The sequence below is a fragment of the Balaenoptera acutorostrata genome, chromosome 16 (assembly GCF_949987535.1).
Source record: "Balaenoptera acutorostrata chromosome 16, mBalAcu1.1, whole genome shotgun sequence".
In the NCBI taxonomy this organism is placed as follows: domain Eukaryota; kingdom Metazoa; phylum Chordata; class Mammalia; order Artiodactyla; family Balaenopteridae; genus Balaenoptera; species Balaenoptera acutorostrata.
Window position 1 is genome coordinate 32,425,201 of NC_080079.1, and position 25,533 is coordinate 32,450,733.

General features: G+C 42.6%; 1 protein-coding gene across 5 annotated transcripts in view; it reads left to right on the forward strand.

Moving 5' to 3' along the window:
• BLNK (B cell linker) overlaps nt 1-25,533 on the forward strand; it is a 113,921-nt gene that overhangs the window by 51,572 nt on the left and 36,816 nt on the right. For 3 of the 5 annotated variants that reach the window (XM_057530892.1, XM_057530890.1, XM_007187448.3), the window contains exons 2-4: nt 2,731-2,796; nt 7,403-7,452; nt 22,670-22,710. In XM_057530892.1, the coding sequence (XP_057386875.1) occupies nt 2,744-2,796; nt 7,403-7,452; nt 22,670-22,710 (144 nt within the window). In that variant the 5' untranslated portion in view covers nt 2,731-2,743. Of the gene's footprint in view, nt 1-2,552; nt 2,621-2,730; nt 2,797-7,402; nt 7,453-22,669; nt 22,711-25,533 lie in introns of those variants that run through there. The other 2 variants (XM_057530891.1, XM_057530893.1) reach the window with 2 other exon arrangements.

Sequence of the window (25,533 nt, forward strand, 5' to 3'; positions counted from 1 at the left end):
GAAAGAAGTCTCTCTTCTCTTTCTACTCCACTCTCCAGCCTGTCCTCCCTCTGCACTCCACTGCTCCGTGCCAATGGGAAACACTCTTCCCCACAGCCCAACCAAGGCTGGGCTGCAGATCCTGACAGGATACTACTGAAGGTTCAGGGACAATAAACAGAATTATCTCGCTGAAAATGGCTACTGATGGCATTGTGGATGGCTCTTCTCAACGCAGAGACCCAGACCCAGTCTCAGGTTCAGGGCTACCTCCCCACCCCTCCAGCTCCCCACCACTGAAAACCCCTTGGGTTTGTCTGTGCTCTTCAGGTCTCCAGGTCCTCACAGTCATTAGACCTAGAAGGGAAAAGAGCTCCCCCAAATCCCCAGTCTAAGTTCCCACTTCTTGTTTGACAATTTCCCTTTTCCCAAGGTTGTTGAGAGTAGGAATGTCTATCACCTATGCAATAAATCTTCCGCCATTTCCTTGATGTCCAGTGGCCCTCAGGAAACAACTACAGCAGAACATCAGCACGGGAGAGTTAGCCTGAAATTAACACTTAGTGGAGGACGCAAACAGGCCAGGCCAGGCGGAGTTCCTCTGACAAGCTGTCCTCTCATCCTCTCAACTGCTCCATCCCTACACCGGAAAACTTTGCAGCATATGAGTCATAAATCCATACATAGTCCAAGAGACTAGTTCTCCCAGATTCCAATTCCAATCAACGGGGTTTCCTAGACCTATGCTAAGCCTAATTATGCACCACTCTTCATATTAGCTAACAGAGGGCTTAGCTCCCAAAGTGAGAAAAATCTGCATTTTTTAATGGAAAAAGTCCATTTTCTTCTAGAACAATGGCTATATACAAGTTTACATTTCATTAACTAAAGGGCCCAATGAAATAGCTTTCTCAGAACAAAGGAAAGGCTTGCCTGGAAGGTCAATTCAAATATGTTACTCTTTCAAGGCAGCACCATGTGAAATTTTATTTAGATGTATTTTAAGTTAGAAAATCATTACGAAGAAAACAAAACATTGTCCTATACTCTGACCCTTTTTCTAATTTATAAACTTTTCTAATTACAATTAGCTTTGAAAACCATTTAACAACTTCTTGCATGTCCTTCTAAAAAGTTATGCCCATACCAGCACAAATGTATATATGTCTTTTTTTTCCCCACAAAAAAATATATGCATATTCTGAATTTTCCTTCTTTCTTTTCTTTCTCCTCATCCTCCATTTTCATTTAACTTAATAATATCTCGTGGGGCTTCCCTGGTGGCGCAGTGGTTGAGAATCTGCCTGCCAATGCAGGGGACACGGGTTCGAGCCCTGGTCTGGGAAGATCCCACATGCCACGGAGCAACTGGGCCCGTGAGCCACAACTACTGAGCCTGAGCGTCTGGAGCCTCTGCTCCACAACAAGAGAGGCCGCGATAGTGAGAGGCCCGCGCACCGCGATGAAGAGTGGCCCCCACTCGCCGTAACTGGAGAAAGCCCTCACACAGAAACGAAGACCCAACACAGCCAAAAATAAAAAAATAATAATAAATAAATAATAAATAAAAAATTAAAAAAAAAAATAATATCTCGAGTATTTTTACATATCAGCAATATAGATGTATTTTTTTAAGGTCTGTGGTATTCCATTTATGGTTTTATCAATGTGTATTTAACTAGTTCCCTTTTAATGATAAATGGGCATTTAGGTTGTTTCCAGGTGTTTTTAGTGGGAAAGGCAGGAAGGATTAGGGTTATTACACATAATTCTGGAATAAACATGCTGATATGTATAATGTTTGTATAGTCTCTGACTATGTTCATAAGGTAAATTCCCAGCAGTGGAATTTCCAGGTCAAAAGGCATGGTGGTTTTACACTTTGACAGATATTGATTGTAATAATTTATATTCCCAAGAATATCTGTATTCTCATACACTTGTCAACCCTGGGAATTATTACACTTATTAAGTTTTGCCCGTCTGATAGGCAGAACATGATTTCTCATTGTTTCCATTTAGATTTCTTTAAATATAAGTGATGTTAAATAACTTTTCATTGGTCTGTTGGCCACTGGCATTTTTTTCCTGTTAGCTCTGCGTTCACATCTTTTGCTCATTTTCTTATCACATTTTTAAGCTTTTTTTACTGAGTTGTAAAATTTCTTTGTTAATCAAAACATGTAGTTCTTCTTATTATTATGTGTTGCAAATATTTCTTCCAGCATGTCATTTATCTTTCGATTTTGTGCATATTACTTTTTGTTCTGCGGAAGTTTCAGATATCTGTTCAATTTTGCAGATTCTACCTAGTGAAGTTAACCAAGAAAAAAAAAATCTTGAGGCTGATTTCTGTCTATACTGTGTCCTTCAAGGTAGCTCCATCCTTGCAATGTTGATGCTCGGAGGACAATAAGTGATAAACAGTGAGGCTTGTGATAGCTCACATTTCTCCTCAGAGCAGACATATCTGAGAGTCAGAATTCCTCTTACAGCCTGAGACTGACCCAGACTTCAACAGGTGGGGGCATGGCCCAGTGACCACACTCCTTATAGAATCAGTCACACCTTCCCTCTGCTCAAGTAGAAAATGGTCAACTTAATGAAATACAATATCATTCATGCTGTTTGGGGGTTTATGGTAAGTTGTTTTCTCTCTTTTTTTTTTTTTTTATACTCAGGAAGGAGAGAAGACTTTTTAAAAAATCAACCTAGTTGTTAATATTTTATGTTTAATTTCATTTCTTACAGGCAGCTTCAAAAAATGGTCCATGATATCAAGAACAATGAAGGTGGAATAATGAACAAGATCAAAAAGTAAGTTAGATGCCATAGCACTATGTGAGCACTTATTTATGTAAATAACATCTTAGGTCAGCCTGCACTAAGTGGAAGAACACAAAATTTCCCTGTTACCCAAGTGATGAGTTGCAACCTCTCTAGCATGTGACACTTTCTTACTCATGGCTAGAGTCATGGTGGTCAGACCCACATTCAGGAAACATGGTGAATGAGTGGGTGGTACTCAGGCACCTTGCTTTTCTCTCTCACTGCTGGAAAGCTGAGCTATGCCATTCAAGGTGCCTGGCAAACATCAAAAGAGACCTTTATAGAAGCAGGACAATCAGCTTCTTTGACCACTTAGCTAAGGGTCACTAGGACACACTTGGAGAAATCCAAAAGAGAAGTTGCAAGAACACAGCCTGACTTCTTTAGGATGCCATAACTGTTTCCATATTTTGATTTCTGCTTTTTCAATTATGGCCTTAAAATGGTGTTTTCAATTGGCACTTGGAGAGGGCAAGTTAGAATTCCAAACCTTCCTGCACACACAGACACACACACACACGCCCCTTAGGTTCTTTTTGTTGTTGTTGTTGTTTTTGTTTTTTAGAGAATAGGAATTGTACATTGTACATACCAGCATTTGCCACTCAAAATCTTAGTCAAGAGGAAAGGGGAAATGGTATTCTGTTAAGATTTTGTTTAAGGTTTTTTTTTTTTTTTTTTTTTTTTTTAAAGTTTTACTTGATTTTATTTATTTATTTATTTTATTTTTGGCTGCGTTGGGTCTTCGGTTCGTGCGAGGGCTTTCTCCAGTTGCGGCAAGCGGGGGCCACTCTTCATCGCGGTGCGGGGACCGCTCTTCATCGCGGTGCGCGGGCCTTTCTCTATCGCGGCCCCTCCCGTCGCGGGGCACAGGCTCCAGACGCGCAGGCTCAGCAATTGTGGCTCACGGGCCCAGCTGCTCCGTGGCATGTGGGATCTTCCCAGACCAGGGCTCGAACCCGTGTCCCCTGCATTAGCAGGCAGACTCTCAACCACTGCGCCACCAGGGAAGCCCCGGTTTTTTTGTTTTTATTTTTATGAAAGTAATACAGATTCACCAGGAAAAAAAAATCAAAGAGTTCAGAATTGTACAAAGTCAAAATCTCTCACTTTCTCCTATCCCCACCTAACCCACTCCCCAGAAATGGACACAGCATGAGTGAATTTGGTTTATATATCTATATGTGTGTGTTTACACACACACATTGACATAGATATAGTCCATACCTGTACGTACATACATTTTCATCATGAGTGGCATCATACCACATACACATTCTACCAACTTGCTTTGTTGGTTTTAATTAATGCTAAATCACGGACATCTTTCTTTGTTAGTATGTAAAAATAACGATATACCTTTTTTTTAAGTTTATTTATTTATTTATTTTTTGGCTGCCTTAGGCCTTCATGCTGTGTGCGGGCTTTCTCTAGTTATGGCGAGCGGGGATACTGTTCGTTGCGGTGCATGGGCTTCTCATTGCGGTGGCTTCTCTTGTTGTGGAGCACGGGCTCTAGGCGCTTGGGCTTCAGTAGTTGTGGCATGCGGGCTCAGGAGCTGTGGCTCGTGGGCTCTAGAGCGCAGGCTCAGTAGTTGTGGCACACGGGCTTAGTTGCTCCGCGGCACGTGGGATCTTCCCGGACCAGAGCTTGAACCCGTGTCCCCTGCATTGGCAGGCAGATTCTCAACCACTGTGCCACCAGGGAAGCCCACCATATACCTTTTAAACAGATAATTAAGTCTACTATAAATGTATTATTCATTTAACCAGTTACATATTGGTGGACATTTTTTAAAGTGGGAGTAGGAGTTCAAACGTACATTTTGGAGGCCAATTTGATAATATCTGTCAAAATTTTGTGGCCATTTCTTTTAGTTTACCTGTCACAAATAATACTTCAATACATATCCTTTGCAGACTTTGAATGTACCAGAAAGCTAACTTCCTGAACTGAAATTTCTAGTTTCTGGGTAGAAGGATTTGTGCCCTTGAAATTTTGCTTGATATTACCAAATTGCTGTCCAAAAATTTTGTACCACCAATAGTGGATAAAAGCTCATTTCCTTGTGCTTTCAGAACAGAGTATCTTTTTTTTGGGGGGGGGTCTTTGCTAAACTTAAGGGTAAGAAATCAGGGACTTCCCTAGTGGAGCAGTGGTTAAGAATCTGCCTGCCAATGCAGGGGACACGGGTTCGAGCCCTGGTCCAGGAAGATCCCACATGCTGTGGAGCAACTAAGCCCGTGCGCCACAACTACAGAGCCTGTGCTCTACAGCCTGCATGCTGCAGCTACTGAGCCCACGCACTGCAACTACTGAAGCCCGTGTATTGCAATTACTGAAGCCTGTGCACCTAGAGTCTGTGTTTCGCAACAAGAGAAGCCACAACAATGAGAAGCCTGCGCACTGCAATGAAGAGTGGCCCCCGTTTGCCACAACTAGAGAAAGCCCGCACGCAGCAACAAAGACCCAATGCAGCCAAAAAATAAATAAAATTAAAAAAAAAAAAGAGTAAGAAATCACTTTTTGTGGTGTTTTTCGGCTATAAAATGTAAATGAGTTTCAATATGTATAACTGATCATCATAAAATAGTTAAAATGGTCTTCTGCTTGTGGGGCAGTGGTCATCTCATACAGGAGAAGAATTTGTCTTCGTGTTCTGTCCTATGATGGGGAGAGGTGTGTGATTATTTTCATTTCTTATTTCTGATATATATAGAATCTCATTGAAATGAGAGAACCCTGTCAGTCATTGTTTTAATTACTAGCAATTCTAGATTAATTATCCCACAGTTGCCAATTTTACAATACACCAATTCTCTCAATAATATGAAGTCTTTGTATAAAATGTCTCTTTATTCCATGGCCAGTCATACTTAACAGAAGCCATGGAGCTCAAATTTTTCCATATAATTTCTACTTCATTCTGCCCATTATCCCTAAATGCACTTTTACTTGACAAACCATGTTTTCTTCTCAGCTTGGAAAATATGGCTGCCACAGTCATTACCCTGGGTGAAGTCAATGGCCCTTTGGGTCTAAGTGCCCCGAAGTTAAGCTCTCACTCGTAACCAAGCAACAGGTGCCACCTTGAAAGGAGGAAGCACAGTTGAGCACACTGGTTTCCTAACAGAAGATCATAACAGAGTTGCCACTGGTTCATGGCCAAATGAGAAAATAAGGACCTTGAAGTGTTGGGGGTTGGCATGCAGCTGCTGGCTGCTCAGTGAGGCCCAAACCACACCTCTTATTCTTGGTCGGTGTTCAGTGACCAACGGTAATCTCTTGAATCTGTCCTTTATTCTGAGATGATGACCGTCACACATTTGGGGGTATTAAAATACCCTTTCTTTTCTTTTTTGAAAGGAAGGCAATAACAAGTAATAGTTGGTTTGTGTTTTTTGAAATCTTACTGTTCCATGAACAGACCTGGCACCAGATACACTTTTGTTTTTGTTTTTCTTCCCTTCAGCACCTTGGACAATCTCTCTCTGGACCTCATCATAGGTCTAATGACAATGTCTTCCCAGCTCGCCCTGCTGGCTTGCTGAGAATTAAATGAAATAATAAACAGGAAAGCCTTTGGGGAAACAAAAAGCAGAATTTCTAGGCAAATATAAATATTGTTATTTTTGCAGCATTACAGTTCTGGTTTATAAGGCTTGTTTTTTGTAATCAAACATGATTTTCTGTACTGCTTTTTTTCCCCAAAAATGAAATATGTTTTGTATGTAATGGTTACCTTATACACTGCTTATATAAAGAGATGTGATATTTTAGTATATGAAGGCTACTGGGTTTTATATAGGTTTATTTATATATATTTTAAATTTCACTAAGCAAATCATTCTTAAATAAAATGGGTAACTATTATTAAAAATAATAATTTACTATAAACCTTACACATTTCAAATAATGAGAGAGAAAGTGTTGTCAGAACTTGTAAAAAGCCTAAAAACTGAGATACATTTTTGAAATGTAATTTTAGTTTTCTCCTTTTAATGAGTGGGGAAGCATTGTGAATATTCAGAACATTTTATATGTGCATAAAGATAGCAGTTTTGAGAGTGCTTGAAACAGTTCAACTTCTAATCTAAATATCACAATCCCCAAGCTGGAGACACTCACTGCTCACTTATTTGGCATTTCTTCAATAGTACAAAAATAATTTCAGTCCAACCTACAGCTAAACTGTTGATTATAGCTAATTTTTTACTATTATTTAAAGCGTTTATTAAGTTATTTGTTAAAATAGAGTTCATCTTCTCTTCCCTTCCTATCAACCAATCAACATTTACCTTCCTTGAACCTCTGAGTTCAGCGCTTACATGTATTCTGGCCTCTCGGAGCCCTTTCACCTCCCAACTTCACTTTTGTCAAGTCACAGCCACATTGGGGAGATGGGGAGAGGTGGGAAACCGCTGACTAATGGCTTCGCTACGTTTACAGTACGTTTAGTCTTTCAATGTGATGAGTCCAAAAGAAGCTATTATTCTATTGGTTATCTATCCATTATCTCTAAACATGCTTATATCATGGACCTTGACAACAGTTGTCCTACTCACGGACCAGTTGTCTAATTTGTTATTTACAGGCTGAAAGTCAAAGCACCTCCAAGTGTTCCGCGAAGGGACTATGCCTCAGGTAAGAGTATTTCTAAGATACTTGGACTCTTGATTAATCTAATGTTCACAGTTACTTCTTAAAAAGGGAACACTGTTCTACTCATTTGAAAACAAAAGGAGCCCATCCTAATTTTAAGAATGACCAAATCTATTAGGCATTTGCCTGTAGTGGGGAGGTAGTAGTCCTTCAATCCATCCATCCATCCATCCACTCACCTATTTATCAAATATGTACTAGGCAACTTCCATGTGCCAGGCACATACAAGGTTTTAGCAGAAATACAGTGAAAGTAAAATAGATATAATCTCCATATTCACAGAATTTATAGCCTAGAAGGGAAGATAAATGATATTAAAAGCAATTACAATTCAGCGTGATGGGGAAGCACAAAGTTCTATGGAAGTACATAGCAACAGTACCTAATCTAATCTGAGGTGGAGAATGTGCAGGAAGTGGGGAATGGAAGGCTTCCTAGACAAAGAATTGTTAAAATAGATACTTGAGGGTCAGTGAGGTGGGGGTGAAGGGTGTGGAATAAATTACTGATAGCACATAGTTAATCAGTGCTCTCCAAGTTTTTGCCCTGCAACCCCATTCCACCTAGGATCAACTTTGTCAGGGAAGAGGAGTTAGTCTTGAGATTGGTAGTGTTTATGGCAGCAGTAAGCTAAGTAAAGTATCCACTACACTTTCCTTTTCTAGAACAGATTCATTGGGAGGATAGGTCTAAAATCTCTTTCTACTGGCTTAAATATAAAAATGTCCTGGATGTGGACAGATCTATACAGCCCTCAGTGAAAACCACAAAGCTACAGACATTGATGAAGACTCTTCCTCTATAGGGTAACAGCTAAAACCAAATCACAACCTTAAAGGATGATTACTATTTTATTTTATTGTTTTCTGGCACTGATCAAGATAGCATTAAATCAGGTAGTTGAGTTCCCCTTGGGCACTGATGAAATCTTATCACACTCAGAAATGCTGACCAGCACACCAAGTCTGGTCACTGACCCATTGGTCACTTTCCAGAACTCACTAGGTCACACCGTATTTATTGACCTCACATTGCCAATCAGTCAGCAAGCCTAGACAGTTGATTAGGGGATTCCTTTGCAATTTGGAGCTAAAGAATAAACACCCCGTTCTGACTTTTAAAATCTACCTAATTTGTCTATGGCCATACCACCCTGAACACACCCAATCTTGTCTAAAATCTACTTAATCAAAAGCAAATGAGGGAATTCCCTGGCGGAGGGCCTGGGTTCAATCCCTGGTTGGGGAACTAATATCCCACAAGCCGAGTGGTGCAGCCAAAAAAAAAGAAAAGTTAAAGAGAACAAATACATTTTCCCCTCCAAGTTCTAAAAAAGAAAAGAAATCAAAGCAGACTGAACCTGTTAGGTACCCAAAGGTTTGATGGGAAAATATGGACTCATGGAGTCTCAGGTTTAAAAGGGACCCCAGAGGTCATATAATCTAACATCCAATCCAATGCTTAAAGATACCCCCCCCCCCACCATGCACCACACACAAGGCCCACTTTCCACTTGGACACCTCCTGTGATGACCTCCCAAGCCTGTCTGGTCCAGTCAGGGAGAGACAGCCCTGGAGGGATGAAGATGAGGTCCATTTCTTGTGGCTTCCTAAGTCTCTCCAGGTGGCCACACAGTACAAGTTTTTAAATATCAAAAAAAGGGGAAACAGAGTTGTTCTGTGCAACTTCAAGGATAGAATTAAGAAGTGAGGTCATTCGAATGGCTTCTTCTCTAGAATAAACATCTCCAGGTGCTTCAGCCATACCACACAGTTTTTGATTCACTCAACAAATATTACACGAGTGTCCTGTTTGACACTCACTGTGCTAGATGTATAATAAGGAACAAAATATAGTCTTCAACCTTAAAGTGCCTAATGACTAGTGGGGAGTCACATAATAAATCAGAACACAAACAGGTAAATACAAATTACCAAACATGGTAACTGCTGTGAAGGAACATGGCAGATGCAGTGATAGGGAATCAGTATGGGGTAGGGGAACAACTTAAGCAGTCAGGGAAGGTCTCTCTGAGATGGTGACATTCAATTTGAATCCTGAGGAATTAGCAGGAACATTTGTCACTTTGTAGATGACCCAACAGCACTGGAGATGCTGGACACAAACATTAGGAGCTCAGAGGCAATTCGATCTATCTGACTTCAGGATGGATGTCTCCTGATGGTCTCCTCATAGTCAACTGTCTCCTTGCTCATCCCCTCACCCAGGCCCCTTCTTTTCCTCTACTTTTTACTAGGGCAGAAGACAGGGAGCATTCATGATTTATTCACCCTTTTGCCTAACCCACACACACTGGAGATCATCCTTGATTCCTCCTCTTCCTTCAACCTCTACACAAAAAATTGATCTCTAAATCCTATTCATTCTCTCTTTTAAGTGTCTCTCAAATATTTTTGCCCCTCTCTATTTACATGGCTACAGCTCAGACCCTGGTCATCTCTTGCTTGTCCTAGAACAAAAAGCCTCTAAGTAGTCTCCTGAATCCCTAATTCCATGGGGTCCTCTCAACCTCCACCAGAGAATTGTTCTGAAATACCTTTGCTTAAATATTTTCATCATCAACAAGAAGAACTGCAAACTACCGAGCCTGCATACAAGGTCCTTCAATGCCTAGCCACTAAATGGCTGTGTAACTTTGGACAACTCACTCTTTTCTCCTTATCTAGATCATGCAGGACTGAACCAAAAGATCTGTTAGGTTCCCGCCAAAGCAAATACTCAACACTCTGGCAGAAACACAAGTCCTGGGAGCCCAGGGCCCAGTGATGAAGCAAGTCTCTCCTAACCTTCCCTGGCTTTAGAACTTTGCCTCTTCCAATCTCCTTGATGCTCAGAAGTGTTCCCTTTCTTGACCTCAGACACCTGCTCTCTTCCCTGAAACCCCCCAAATAGTCTTGATATCAGTACATTTGTACTTAATCTCTCTTGGAACACAGAAACCTGGCCCAGTCAGGTCTTCTAAGCCTTTGCTACTCAAAGTGTAATTCCTAGCCTGGCAGCAACAGCATCACCTGGGAGCTTGTTACAAATGCAAAATCTCTGCTCCACCCTAGAACTACTGGATCAGAATTTGCATTTTAAGAAGAACTCCAGAGGATTTGAATGTATATTACATTTGAGAAACCCTGCTATAAACCACCAACTCTGTCCTTATAGATTCTCCTGAACTGAAAGGCAAACCTGTTGAAGTTCCAGAATCTCTAAAATTCATCCTATTGTTTCACCAGACCAATACGGCCTTGCCTAATCTCCCTGCTCTTACACTCAATCCCTGGAAAAGGTCTTTTTGGCAAAACCACCATCATCACCTGCAGTTAGTACCCCCTTTGCCACTCCCTGCCCCCCCCAACTCATGTCCCAGGAGCATTTCCAGCTACTTTCCCTAAGCCTTGGGGTCCCTGCACAGCTGCAAGCCTGGGGCCTCAGAAACCAACCCTGCCATCCTGAACCCATCCTCCTGAACCCATGGCATCTTCAAGGACCTTGGAGGCCCCAGTGCTTGGAGACCTTAGCCCACCAGACCTCCTGAGCCCAGGAAGCCTATCAAGTGCTCCCTGGAGGTCTGTGCATATTTGATCCACCCAAGGCTTCTGAAACAGCCCCACCTGTTTCAGCTGGATGCTGGAATTATGTCCTCTTTCCAGTTCTGGAAGCAAATGGCTTCCCAAACCCTTTAAGCCAAGCTGGAGAGTGTGTTGACCTTGGTGATGCTGACCTTCAGAGAGCAGAGGATAGAAAGGGCCAGCACCCCCCAGAGGTCAGCAAAAGAGTAACCACAGTCCCTCTAGTGGAGTGTGTAAGGACAAAGCTTGAATTGCACAAAGAATGGAGGCCTGGACCTCCTACAGATGCAGGTCAGGCCAGTGTGCAGCCTGTTGCTTTCACTTCAGACCTCACAACCCTACTTGGTCTCTGAGGAGGGAACATTGCTGGCAGGGAGCTCACGGCCCACTGAGCAAACTGTATTACTCCTGCGCAGCTGGCATTGTTGTGGGAAGGGAAGATATCCAAAACACATTGGGTGTTTACTCTGTCCTGGGCATTATGCTAAGCTCTTTACAGACATTAGCTCATTTAATCTCCCATTAGCACATTATATAGAAATGACTATCTCGGTTTCACAAATGAGGAAAATGTGTTTCAGGAACATTACGTAACCTGTCCGAGGTTACTGCAGCCACTAAAAAGAAGACCCACCCCAGGCTTCCATTCCATTCTTCCTCCCTGTGACCCAAGCTGGGATGGCTACACTTTTCTGGCGCATTTCTTATTTACTATTCTGAAAGCCCCAGAGCCTCTGACATTGACACCTGCTTGTTGAACGTTCAGAGTTGAGCAGCCTCCTCTATCTTTGAGTCTAAGGTCTGGCTGGAGAGGGAGGGTGGGGAGGGGAGATCAGTCGTGGTGCCCCCAGAATCTTCTGGGGTCACTGCAGAAGCCCCACTGGTCACTCTGCAAGCCCCTGAGAGGTTTGAACGAGACCTCTCTCCTTGTACCCTAGGGCCCTGACATCCAGGGGCTGTTGTCATGTCCCCAGGAGGTCCACCTTCTCCTCCCACCACTGATAACGTTCGGGGAAGAGATGGAGCAATGATAAAGCGGGGAGACCTCAGGGCAAAGAAAGATACTTAGACAGGGATTGCTGGGTAAATGCCCACCACAGAAGCACAGACTATGCATAACAACCCTGCGTCTACAAAAGAGTGAAATATAACCTGCTTTTACCCCTTTCCTGGTGTCCTTAGTGAAGCCAGCATTCATTTGATTTTTTGTCTCCCTGGTTACCCTCTAACTGGTGGTACCAGCAAAGCTGAGCATAGGGAGAGCTGTATTCAACACCAGTGCTACCTCATGGAACTAAGACTAGAAGAATGAAACTTGGACTCAAAGGTATTTTAAAACCTAGAAAGTCCTGAAGGATCACCCAATTCAAGCTTCTCATGTTAGGGATAACTGGAAACCAGAGAGGTACAGTGACTGCCCCAGGTCATACAGCCAGCTGATGACTAAGCCAGGACTGTGTCCCCCATTTCTGCACACCCACACCCATCACCAGGGCCCTGTGAGGGATGAATGAACATACAGACAGTCGGAATTTCTAAGACGTTAAGTATTTAGACGCGAATCACCTCTCCTAGCCAGCCTGGATCTGGCTTTGGCCTCAGCTCCCCACGCTAAGTCACATCTCTTTCTCCTCTCAGGTGTACCCAGTGGGACTGTCAGCTCACTGCCTCCCCTGCAGCCTCTGTGGTTCTGCTTTCGGTTCCTTCCCTGTGTCTGTCCCACCAGCACAGCTAGACTACCCTCCTTCCTTCTTTGATTCCTGCATCCTGCCACAAGTCTTCCCACTGGTTTCCTGCATTCCACCACCAGCTCACAAAGAGGGGAAATGCCCAGGGCCCAGTGGCCGAGAGCACTGCTTCTAGAGTGGAATCAGGGCCACAGCGAGGCTGTGTGTTTGCACGCAGCTATGGAGTGCACCTCTCAATGCCCATGGCTGGGAGGCCACCAGGTCCGCCCAGGGTCTCTGGTGCTCCTGATGACCCCCAACCAAGAGACTGAATTCACACCCTCTCCTTCACCCTTTCCCTCAAGCTCTCAACACAGAGTCCTTTACTGTCCTTCCAGCCATCCCTTCCCATTCCCAAGACCCCCAGTCTGGTTCAACCTCTGTCTCTTCACACCTGGGTTACTCAGACACCAGGCTCGTCAGCGCCCCCATCTCCAGCTTGTCACCGGAACCTGCAGTGCCCACTGAGGCCGGGGCATCCCCTTGGCTGGCAACAAATCGAGCTTTGTTTACCTGTCGGCGTAGTTCCCTGTGACTCTCCAGTGCAGCTCGGCCATTCTGTGCGCACCTGTGCCTTACGGATGCCCCCTTCCATCCACTGGCTAAGCCGTGCTTCTGGGACTGATACAAAAACCCCTGTGTTGGGGGTGGAAGGAGGACATCCTCCTTCATCGTCATTCTCCTGCCCAAGCCCCACTTATCCTTTAAGGCCCAGTTCAGTCCTACCTTCGGCACACAGCCTTGTGTAACCTCTCAGCCCTCACTCAGTGCACCCTTCTCCAAACTCTCCCAGCACCTGGCATTATGATCAGGTCCTGGGACATTCACCAGGAAATTTTATACCACCCTGGATCATCCTTACTCTGATACATGATTGTTTCTCTAGACTCTAGGTCTTTTATTTCCATTGTAGAGGCTGGCTTGGTGAGAAGATCTTGGCCTTTGAGGTCCTTTAGGCCTGGGTTGGAATCCTGGCTTTGCCCCCTAAGCACTGAACCTAGAAAAGTTTTGTAACTTCCCCGAGCCTCAGATTCCTTACCTGGAGATAAGAATGTCTATCCTTCAGGTTACTGTGAGAATTACAGAGAAAGTAAATTAATAGTAATAATCATCATTCACTGGGTCCTTACTCTATGTAAGGTACTCCTCTAAGTACTTTCCATGTGCTATTTCATTTTCATTCTCTCAAAATCCTATGATACAGGTGCTAAAAATAATGTCCATTTTAGTGATGAGAAAACTGAGGCCCAGAGGTTAACAGGTTGCCTAAGGTCACACTGCTAGAAAATAACAGAATCAGGATTCTGAGCAAGGCAGCCCGACCCCAGGGCCCAAGCTCAAAATCCTGCATTTCTTGGCCTGGAGCAGATGCTGAGATGGAGCCATCCCGGCCATTCTCACATGTCGCATAGTGCCAGGTGCTATGCCCTCGGGCGTGGGAGGGCCACAGGAATCGCAAAGCCTGGGCCCGGCAAGGGAAGGATGTGTAGTATGGGATCATGACACAGTAAGTAGAGGATAAACCCCAAACCAGGTACACAGCACAACAGAAGAGGCTTTCCCTGACAAGGAGGCCCAACCAGCAACTCAGCTCCTTGGCAGGGGCCTGCAATCCCACACCACCTGGCCCATATTCAACTTGAACTTACCCTCCTGAAAATTTTACTCACTACATTAGAGGCTTTCTTGGATCCACTCTTTGTGGTAGCCATACCGCGTGGTTACCATTAGAGTGAAGTAGAATTGGTATCGTTATGAGGGTTTATTAAGATAACAGTGAATAACATTAACACAGCACTTAATGGGTGTCAGGCTTTGCAAAGCATTTCACATGTATTACATTATTTGACTCTCATAAAAACATGAGGCAGGCACTATTCTTATCCTTGTTTTACAGGTGAGGAAACTGAGCTTTAAACAATTAAAGCACTGGTCCATTGCCAAGCAGGTGGTAAAGAGCAGAGCCAGGATTTGAACCCAGGGAGCTTGGTTCTAAAACCGCTACCCACACACTTTGGGAGGCTCCCTGAGATACTGGAAAACCACCCACTACTTGGATCTAATACTTTGGATGGTTACGCTTTTCGGTCTGGGCAGTGGCTTGCTAGGTTGTGACTTTATGAGTGTGACGCAGTGAGCTGCCTGTGGGACCGGAAGATGGATGTGGCTGGGGGAGGGTGGGTGGCCAATCAAATAACCTCGACCACATGATGCTTTTCTCTCTTTTCTGCCTCGATGAGCCACAGTGTCTGGATTGGGCCATGCTTGTTTCTCCTTGGTTTTATCTGAATGCTCAGTGGAGGGCCAGGTGGTTCACCTGAGATTTCAGCTGCAGGAGCCAACACAGCCTGGCCTCCAATCCAGCCCCCATACTCACCAGCCATGTGCCTCAGACACATGTGCCTTAGCCCCAGTTTCCTCGATTGTAAAACAGAGATAATAATGGCACCTACCACATAGCACTGTTTTGAGGATAAATGAAGAAATACACTTGTAACACTTCCCCTATCACCCAGGGCATAGGAGGTATTCAATGATGGAATCTATTATTATTATCCTCATTGTCACCCATTCAACACATTTATCAGTTTATGCTTTTATTAATGCAGAACTACAAATGCAAAATGCCATCCAGACCCAAAGATAAATTAAATAGGTCTTGCTTTTCAGTACAGAGAGACACGAACAACTTAGTCATAGCACAGGGCAGAATGAAGTACATGCCACAAGGGGCCAGCAGCATCTACGAGGGCTCAGAGGAAGAAGTTGATGGGTTATGACCAGAGGGACTGGGAAAGACCGTATGGAGGAGGGATGACAGGGATTTCCATGGAAGAAGGAAGATGGGCTGGGGGAGCAGCACGAGCAGAGCAGAGAACTATCGAAAGTGCAGGACGGAGGAACAAGCTGGTATTACTAGAAGTGAACAAGGAAGATCCGGCTGCAAGAGGAGCCGATGGAGGGCCAGCAGGTTCAGGCGTTTGAATGTGTTGATACAGAAGCTTGACTTTATTCCATAGGGAGCCAGTGATGATTCTTGAGGAAAGGAACAGCATGATCCAAACTTTATTTTAAGAAAATAACCAGAAACGGTCGGAAGGATGAATTGAAGAGGAAAGATAATGGAGACAGGAAAACTAGTTAGACGATGACTGCAACTGCTTTCACCAGTAGCTAATCAGAAAGTGGACCCTGCCTGACTGAGAAAAAGAGTGAACCAAGGCAGGGAAGTGTGTCTTATAAAAGCATTTTATAAACGTTTCTACTGTAAATGATTGAAACAAAAACATCTTGCTGCCTTATGTTTTGACCTTCAGTTATCCCCAAACTTAAGGTATTAGAAATGTATTCCCCCACTGTTCCAGTATTGGCATATTGGGAAGAGGACTTATTCACCTATTCTTCTAGAGTTTCTTGGCAAACCTAAGGATCAGAATACACTATAATTTGGTATAAGACAACCCAGAGAATAATTTCACAAGAATTATTTTCTGTTAATGTCAAAGTTTGACTCACGTTTGACTTGTAGAATGAAGCCCCTTCTTAGAGTCTATCATGTTTTTCCCGAGAGAGGGTGCTGTTGATGCCATTGCTTAAAATCTGGCCACCCTGATCCAAAGACTTCCTCCTGGCCCCCCTCTTCAGCTCCGTAATTCTTTTCCTTGTGCCTCTGTGGACTCCCCCTGGATCTGGAGTCACTGGTCTGCTGTGGCAGGGGATAGAAATAGCAAGAAAAGTTTCCACTGAGGTTCTGGGGGATTCAGGGACCATCCACCAGGCCTTCTAACCGTGGCTGCTCAGTGGGGTGGGAGGGAAGATGGGACTCTCTATGGTGCAGTCATCAGAGCCACTCTGCCATCTGAACCTGTGTCTCGTTGAGTGAATTGTATTTAGATTCTAAGGTCAGTTTCTGTGATGGGATTGATGCTAAGCTTCTCATACTCTAAATGTGTTTTGGAGGGAAAGGGGTCTAATAGTCTCCTTGATTGTCATAATCCAGACCTATTTTATTCTTCAAGATCATAAGCTACTTAAGACCTGTCACATCCATTTTTATACCCCCTGTGGAGCCTAAGACAGTGCCTGCACCCTGGAGCCCAAGGACAATGAGGCAGCATGGCGCTGGGGTTCAGAGCATTCACTTGGAAGTCAATCAACCTCCAGGGCTCAACACTTGGTTTTACCATTTACTATATGACCTGCGGCAAATGATTTATTTTCTCTAGTCCTCAGTTTCCTCATAAGATTTTTGAGAGAGCTAAGTGAGTACAAAGCTCTGATAGTATTGCCTGGCATGTACTAAAGCACCAGAAAAAAATTTTTTTATAGGAAAGTCAATATTTGAGCCAGAGAGAATCATAGAAGTTACTCCCTTTTAGAGATCTGGAATTTTATTTTATAGATCTGGAAAATTGAGGCCCAGAGATGTTAGATATTCTTGCCTGCTCTCCAACTAGTTAGAAACAGATCCTGGATGAGAATTTAGGTCTATCTGACTCCCTGTCCAGTGCTCTTCCTATTACACCATCCACATATTGATTCAAAGAAATCCTTGGAAGCAGCACAGTACGGATTGCTACTCCCAGGTCCCAAAAATGTCCCTTGACAAAGACATATAAGGGTCAGATGCACCATTTCTCTGCCCCAGTGAGACTTTTCTTAATACGTTGAGAACTGACTTTATTTTATTTTATTATTAAAAAAAATTCTTTTTTTCTTATTAGTCAACCATTTTACACACATCAGTGTATACATGTCAATCCCAATCTCCTAATTTATCACATCACCACCCCCACCCCACTCTGCTTTCCCCCTTGGTGCCCATACATTTTTTCTCTACATCTCTGTCTCAATTTCTGCTCTGCAAACAGGTTCATCTGTACCATTTTCTAGGTTCCACATATATGTGTTAATATACGATACTTGTTTTTCTCTTTCTGACTTACTTCACTCTGTATGACAGTCTCTAGACCCATCCACATCTCTACAAATGACCCAATTTCATTCCTTTTTATGGCTGAGTAATATTCCATTGTATATATGTACCACAACTTCTTTATCCATTCGTCTGTAGGTGGGCATTTAGGTTGCTTCCATGACCCGGCTATTGTAAATAGTGCTGCAATGAACATTGGGGTGCATGTGTCTTTTTGAATTATGGTTTTCACTGGATATATGCCTAGTAGTGGGATTGCTGGGCCATATGGTAATTCTATTTTTACTTCTTTAAGGAACCTCCATACAGTTCTCCATAGTGGCTGTATTAATGTACATTCCCACCAAAAGTGCAAGAGGGTTCCCTATTCTCCACACCCTTTCCAGCATTTGTTGTTTGTAGATTTTCTGATGATGCCCATTCTAACTGGTGTGAGGTGATACCTCATTGTAGTTTTGATTTGCATTGCTCTAATAATTAGTTATGTTGAGCAGCTTTTCATGTGCTTCTTGGCCATCTGTCTGTCTTCTTTGGAGAACTGTCTATTTAGGTCTTCTGCCCAATTTTGGATTGGGTTGTTTGTTTTTTTAATATTGAGCTGCATGAGCTGTTTATATATTTTGGAGACTAATCATTTGTCTGATGATCCATTTGCAAATATTTTCTCCCATTCTGAGGGTTGTCTTTTCATCTTGTTTGTGGTTTCCTTTGCTGTGCAAAAGCTTTGAAGTTTCATTAGGTCCCCTTTGTTTATTTTTGTTTTTATTTCCATTACTCCAGGAGGTGGATCAAAAATGATCTTGCTGTGATTTATGTCAAAGAGTGTTCTTCCTATGTTTTCCTCTAAGAGTTTTATAGTGCCCAGTCTTACATTTAGGTCTCGAATCCATTTTGAGTTTATTTTTGTGTATGGTGTTAGGGAATGTTCTAATTTCATTCTTTTACATGTAGCTGTCCAGTTTTCCCAGCACCATTTATTGAAGAGACTGTCTTTTCTCCATTGTATATCCTTGCCTCCTTTGTCATAGATTAGTTGACCATAGGTGTGTGGGTTTATCTCTGGGCTTTCTATCCTGTTCCATTGATCTGTATTTCTGTTTTTGTGCCAGTACCATATTGTCTTGATTACTGTAGCTTTGTAGTATAGTCTGAAGTCAGGGAGTCTGATTCCTCCAGCTCCGTCTTTTTCCCTCAATACTGCTTTTGCTATTCAGGGTCTTTTGTGTCTCCATACAAATTTTAAGATTTTTTGTTCTAGTTCTGTAAAAAATGCCACTGGTAATTTGATAGGGATTGCATTGAATCTGTAGATTGCTTTGGGTAGTATAGTCATTTTCACAGTATTGATTCTTCCAATCCAAGAACATGGTATATATCTCTCCATCTGTTGGTATCATCTTTAATTTCTGTCATCAGTGTCTTCTAGTTTTCTGCATACAGGTCTTTTGTCTCCCTAGGTAGGTTTATTCCTAGGTATTTTATTCTTTTTGTTGCAATGGTAAATGGGAGTGTTTCCTTAATTTCTCTTTCAGATTTTTCATCATTAGTGTATAGGAATGCAAGAGATTTCTGTGCATTAATTTTGTATCCTGCAACTTTCCCAAATCCATTGATTAGCTCTAGTAGCTTTCTGGTGGCATCTTTAGGATGCTCTATGTATAGTAGCATGTCATCTGCAAACAGTGACAATTTTACTTCTTCTTTTCCAATTTGTATTCCTTTTATTTCTTTTTCTTCTCTGATTGCCATGGCTAGGATTTCCAAAACTATGTTGAATAATAGTGGTGAGAGTGGACATCCTTGTCTTGTTCCTGATCTTAGAGGAAATGCTTTCAGTTTTTCACCATTGAGAATGATATTTGCTGTGGGTTTGTCCTATATGGCCTTTATTATGTTGAAGTAGGCTCCCTCTATGCCCACTTTCTGGAGAGTTTTTATCATAAATGGGTGTTGAATTTTGTCAGAAGCTTTTTCTTCATCTATTGAGATGATCATATGGTTTTTATTCTTCAATTTGTTAATATGGTGTATCACATTGATTCATTTGCATATATTGAAGAATCCTTGCATCTCTGGGATAAATCCCACTTGGCCATGGTGTAAGATCCTTTTAATGTGTTGTTGGATTCTGTTTGCTAGTATTTTGTTGAGGATTTTTGCATCTATATTCATCAGTGATATTGGTCTGTAATTTTCTTTTTTTGTAGTATCTTTGTCTGGTTTTGGTATCAGGGTGATGGTGGCCTCATAGAATGAGTTTGGGAGTTCTCCTTCTTCTGCAATTTTTTGGAAGAGTTTGAGACAGATGGGTGTTATCTCTTTTCTAAATGTTTGATAGAATTCACCTGTGAAGCCATCTGGTCCTGGACTTTTGTTTGTGGGAAGATTTTTAATCACAGTTTCAATTTCATTACTTGTGATTGGTCTGTTCATATTTTCTATTTCTTCCTGGTTCAGTCTTGAAAGGTTATACCTTTCTAAGAATTTGTCCATTTCTTCCATGTTGTCCATTTTATTGGCATAGAGTTGCTTGTAGTAGTCTCTTAGGATGCTTTGTATTTCTGCAGTGTCTCTTGTAACTTCTCCTTTTTCATTTCTAATTTTATTGATTTGAGTCTTCTCCCTCTTTTTCTTGATGAGTCTGGCTAATGGTTTATCAATTTTGTTTATCTTCTCTAAGAACCAGCTTTTAGTTTTATTGATCTTTGCTATTGTTTTCTTTGTTTCTATTTCACTTATTTCTGCTCTGATCTTTATGATTTCTTTCCTTCTGCTAACTTTGGTTTTGTTTGTTCTTCTTTCTCTAGTTCCTTCAGGTGTAAGGTTAGATTGTTTATTTGAGATTTTTCTTGTTTCTTGAGGTAGGCTTGTATAGCTATAAACTTCCCTCTTAGAACTGCTTTTGCTGCATCCCATAGGTTTTGGATCGTCGTGTTTCCATTGTCATTTGTCTCTAGGTATTTTTTGATTTCTTCAGTGATCTCTTGGTTATTTAGTAACATATTGTTTAGCCTCCATGTGTTTATGTTTTTTACGTTTTTTTCCCTGTAATTCATTTCTAATCTCATAGTGTTGTGGTCAGAAAAGATGCTTGATATGATTTCAATTTTCTTATATTTACTGAGGCTTGATTTGTGACCCATGATGTGACCTATCCTGGAGAACGTTCTGTGCACACTTGAGAAGAAAGTGTAATATGCTGTTTTTGGATGGAATGTCCTATAAATATCAATTAAATCTATCTGGTCTATTGTGTCATTTAAAGCTTGTGTTTCCTTTTTAATTTTCTGTTTGGATGATCTGTCCATTGGTGTAAGTGAGGTGTTAAAGTCCCCCACTATTATTGTGTTACTGTTGATTTCCTCTTTTAGAGCTGTTAGTAGCCTTATGTATTGAGGTGCTCCTATGTTGGGTGCATAAATATTTATAATTGTTATGTCTTCTTCTTGTATTGATCCCTTGATCATTACATAGTGTCCTTCCTTTTCTCTTGTAACATTCTTTATTTTAAAGTCTATTTTATCTGATATGAGTATTGCTACTCAAGCTTTCTTTTGATTTCCATTTGCATGGAATATCTTTTTCCATCCCCTCACTTTCAGTATGTATGTGTCCTAAGTCTGAAGTGGGTCTCTTGTAGACAGCATACATATGGGTCTTGCTTTTGTATCCATTCAGCAAGCCTGTGTCTTTTGGTTGGAGCATTTAATCCATTCACATTTAAGGTAATTATCAATATGTATGTTCATATTACCATTTTCTTAATTTTGGGGGGTTTGTTTTTGTAGGTCCTTTTCTTCTCTTGTGTTTCCCACTTAGAGAAGTTCCTTTAGCATTTGTTGTAGAGCTGGTTTGGTGGTGCAGAATTCTCTTAGCTTTTGCTTGTCTGTAAAGCTTTTGATTTCTCCATTGAATCTGAATGAAATCCTTGCTGGATAGAGTAATCTTGGTTGTAGGTTCTTCCTTTTCATCACTTTAAATATATCATGCCACTCCCTTCTGGCTTGTAGAGTTTCTGCTGAGAAATCAGCTGTTAACCTTATGGGAGTTTATGTTATTTGTTGTTTTTCCCTTGTTGCTTTCAATAATTTTTCTTTGTCTTTAATTTTTGCCAATTTGATTACTATGTGTCTCAGCATGTTTCTCCTTGAGTTTATCCTGTATGGGACTCTCTGCGCTTCCTGGACTTGGGTGGCTATTTCCTTTCCCATGTTAGGGAAGTTTTTGACTATAATCTCTTCAAATGTTTTCTCGGGCCCCTTCTCTCTCTCTTCTCCTTCTGGGACCCCTATAATGCGAATGTTGTTGCGTTTAATCTTGTCCCAGAGGTCTCTTAGGCTGTCTTCATTTCTTTTCATTTTTTTTTCTTTATTGTGTTCTGCAGCAGTGAATTCCACCATTCTGTCTTCCAGGTCACTTATCCGTCCTTCTGCCTCAGTTTTTCTGCTATTGATTCCTTCTAGTGTATTTTTCATTTCAGTTATTGTATTGTTCATCTCTGTTTGTTTGTTCTTTAATTCTTCTAGATCTTTGTTAAACGTTTCTTGCATCTTCTCGATCTTTGCCTCCATTCTTTTTCCGAGGTCCTGGATCATCTTCACTATCATTATTCTGAATTCTTTTTCTGGAAGATTTCCTATCTCCATTTCATTTAGTTGTTTTTCTGGGGTTTTATCTTGTTCCTTCATCTGGTACATAGCCGTCTGCCCTTTCATCTTGTCTATATTTCTGTGAATGTGGTTTTTATTGAGAACTGACTTTAAAAAAACAAACAAAAAAACGACTTGAAAGGAATGAACATGAGATGACTGTAATAACTGTTCAAGGCCTAGTAGATGGGAGCAGGTGGCCCAAGGGCAGAGAAGGCAGGTTCAGGGTGCTTGTGGACAGGGTGGAGCTGGCCAGCTGAGATTTATGTTTGTGCATTCTGCTTCCCACATGCCATTTCAGAGAGGCCAGCTGACGAAGAGGAGCAGTGGTCAGATGACTTTGTAAGTATTTGTTCCTGGGACTAGAAGGGTATCATTTCCACCAGGGCCCCTGGGAGGCCTTTATAAAGACTTGTTTCTGAATGACACACTGGTGGCCAGCTGCCCATCATGGAGGGGAGATGGCTGGGTTGGAAGGGCCACCTATAGGCAGGGCAGCAATAACCTCACAATGGCTGACTTGAGCTAGCACCGTCATGTGCCAGGCTAGGAGCTTCATACTTATTCCCTCATGTACTCCTCATGACAGCCCTATGAGTAGGCATTCTTATCCCCATTTTCTGCTGGTATTCAGAGTGCTCACCAGCACAGCCAAAACAGATGTTAAAATGCTTGAATAGGGGCTTCCCTGGTGGCGCAGTGGTTGAGAATCTGCCTGCCAATGCAGGGAACATGGGTTCGAGCCCTGGTCTGGGAAGATCCCACATGCCACGGAGCAACTAGGCCCGTGAGCCACAACTACTGAGCCTGCGCGTCTGGAACCTGTGCCCCGCAACAAGAGAGGCCGCGACAGTGAAAGGCCCGTGCACCGCGATGAAGAGTGGCCCCCGCTTGCCAGAACTAGAGAAAGCCCTCACATAGAAACGAAGACCCAACACAGCCAAAAAAATAAAGTAAATAAATAAGTCAGGAGCTCAAAAAAAAAAAAAAAAAGCTTGAATATTTCCAAATCAGTTGGCAAATGCCTCTGCCCTGAATTCCCCAGTGCCCCATCACTGCTTGGTGCCTGCCAGGAGCCCTAAACAAACCAACAACTAAAGAGTCAATGCTTGGCACATCGGGGAGTTTCCAGGACACTCCTTAAGGTCATGGTCAGTACCTGGGCCGGATTAGTTGTTAAACAGTTTGGACATCAGCCCTGCCCATTTTACAGGTGAAGAAACCAAGACATGGAGAATTTTAAGTAACTTGCAATTCCAAAATTCAAACCCAGGCTCTCAGATCTCAGAAGCAGACTTTTAAAACTCAAGGGGCTTGCTGTGACCAAGAGGATATGAACAGACTCTGGGGGCCACAGATGGAGAGGGCTCTCCCTGACCATGATGACATTGGAGTGGTGTGTCAGAATTAATTGTGAACCTCTTCAAGATGGGTCTGCAACCCACAGGGCCCCAGGGGCCACTTCTCTTTGGGGTTGAATCTTATAGAGACAAGACATCCTAAAAACTTTTCTGTACAATGATTATTCCTCACATATCAAATTCATGCAGAATGTTAGGCTGCTCCAGTCTGTGAGCTTTATATCTGGAAGGGATCCAAGAGGGCCTCCACACAACCACATACCCCATAAGGAAACTGAGGCCAAGAGCCTGAAAATGACTTGCCGACCGTCTCTCCATTACTCAGTGGCCCAGTAGAATGAGAACCCAGGACTCCTGTCCAGTGCCCAGAATTGAGCCTAAGCCCAGCTCCGCACTGTGTACATCACCTGGAGTTTATTCAGAGTATTAGGAGGCGGACGTTCCTCCCGTTTCAACTGCAGAGAAAAGATTTTTGTAAAGAAGGGGTGAGGTGGCCTCACTGTGGGTCACTTAGGCATGGAGAGCCTCCCAGGGCCCAGCAGCACTGATCCCTCAGAAGCACTGCAGCTGCGCCCCCTGCTGGAGGCACACACACAGGGCCACATCGGAAGCAAACTTAAGACGCTGGACCAACATCCCCCAGGCAACCGAGAAAACTCAGCTCGCTGGCTAGAAGAAGACAAGGTGGGGACCTAGCAAACACAAAATAAAATCAGTCTGAAGAGGAGGGAATGACTTGTGTCCCCAAAGTTAAACAACCAAAATGAAGGTACCAGCTATAGTAAGGATTGATTGAACATTCACTCACAATTTTTACCTTATTGGATTCCCTTGGTACATAGAATGAAATCCAGGCTTGTTGCTAAAGCCTCCAGACCTGATGAAATCCGACCCCTGCAGCCCTGTCTAGCCTTCCCTGCACCCCTCAGCAGGGGTTGCTCATTCCAGCCCAGGCACACAGGCCTGCCCTCAGTCCCTACAGCAGGTGGAGGTCCTGCCTAACTCAGCGATTTCAGACTCATGGTCCTTGGGCAGGTGAAGGAAGAGGGGAAGAAAGGAGAAACCAGAGTATCCCCATCCTTCTTCACTTGGTCGGCTCCTTCTTGTACTTCAGGCTTGACTTAAGTGTCTGCTTCTCACCAGGAAGGCCTTCCCAGCACCCCTATCCAAGACAGAATCCCTCTTCCCTTTGCTCTCTGTCTCAAGAACGCGATCATTCCCTCAGTGCATCTATGACCAGGCATATCTATTTTATCTGTTTGATCATCTACTTATTTATTATTCACTATTTGTTTGTTGTTGGTCTCTCATGCTAACACACAAGCACTCTGAGGCCAGGGACTGTGCTCTGAGTCAGGCATGATGGCTGGCACATAGTAGGTGCTCAATAAATATTGATTACATGAATGAAGGAATGGACAATTTGAGAAGATTTTTGTCTGATTACACATTCCCTTCTTCAAAGTTCCCATTAGACTGTCCAAAGTATTGTACTTCCTCAAGTATTGAATGAATGAATGGATTAATTAATTAATTAACGAAAGAATTTTGTTTGTCATAATTTTGAATAATTTGGGGGGAGGGGATTTTTTAAAACTCTCAGAAGTTTGAATAGATCCCCTTTTAATTCTCTTGATGAAAAGGCATTCAACACATTCTACTGTGCTTGAAGTAGGAGGGACTTATGGTGCATCTCCCACAGAAAAGACTTTCCAAATGAAGGGCCAGTTCAGCACTTCCTGAGCATCCATTCCCTCCTCCTCAGTCCCTTCAGAGCCCAGGCAGCAGCTCAGCGCATTCATTC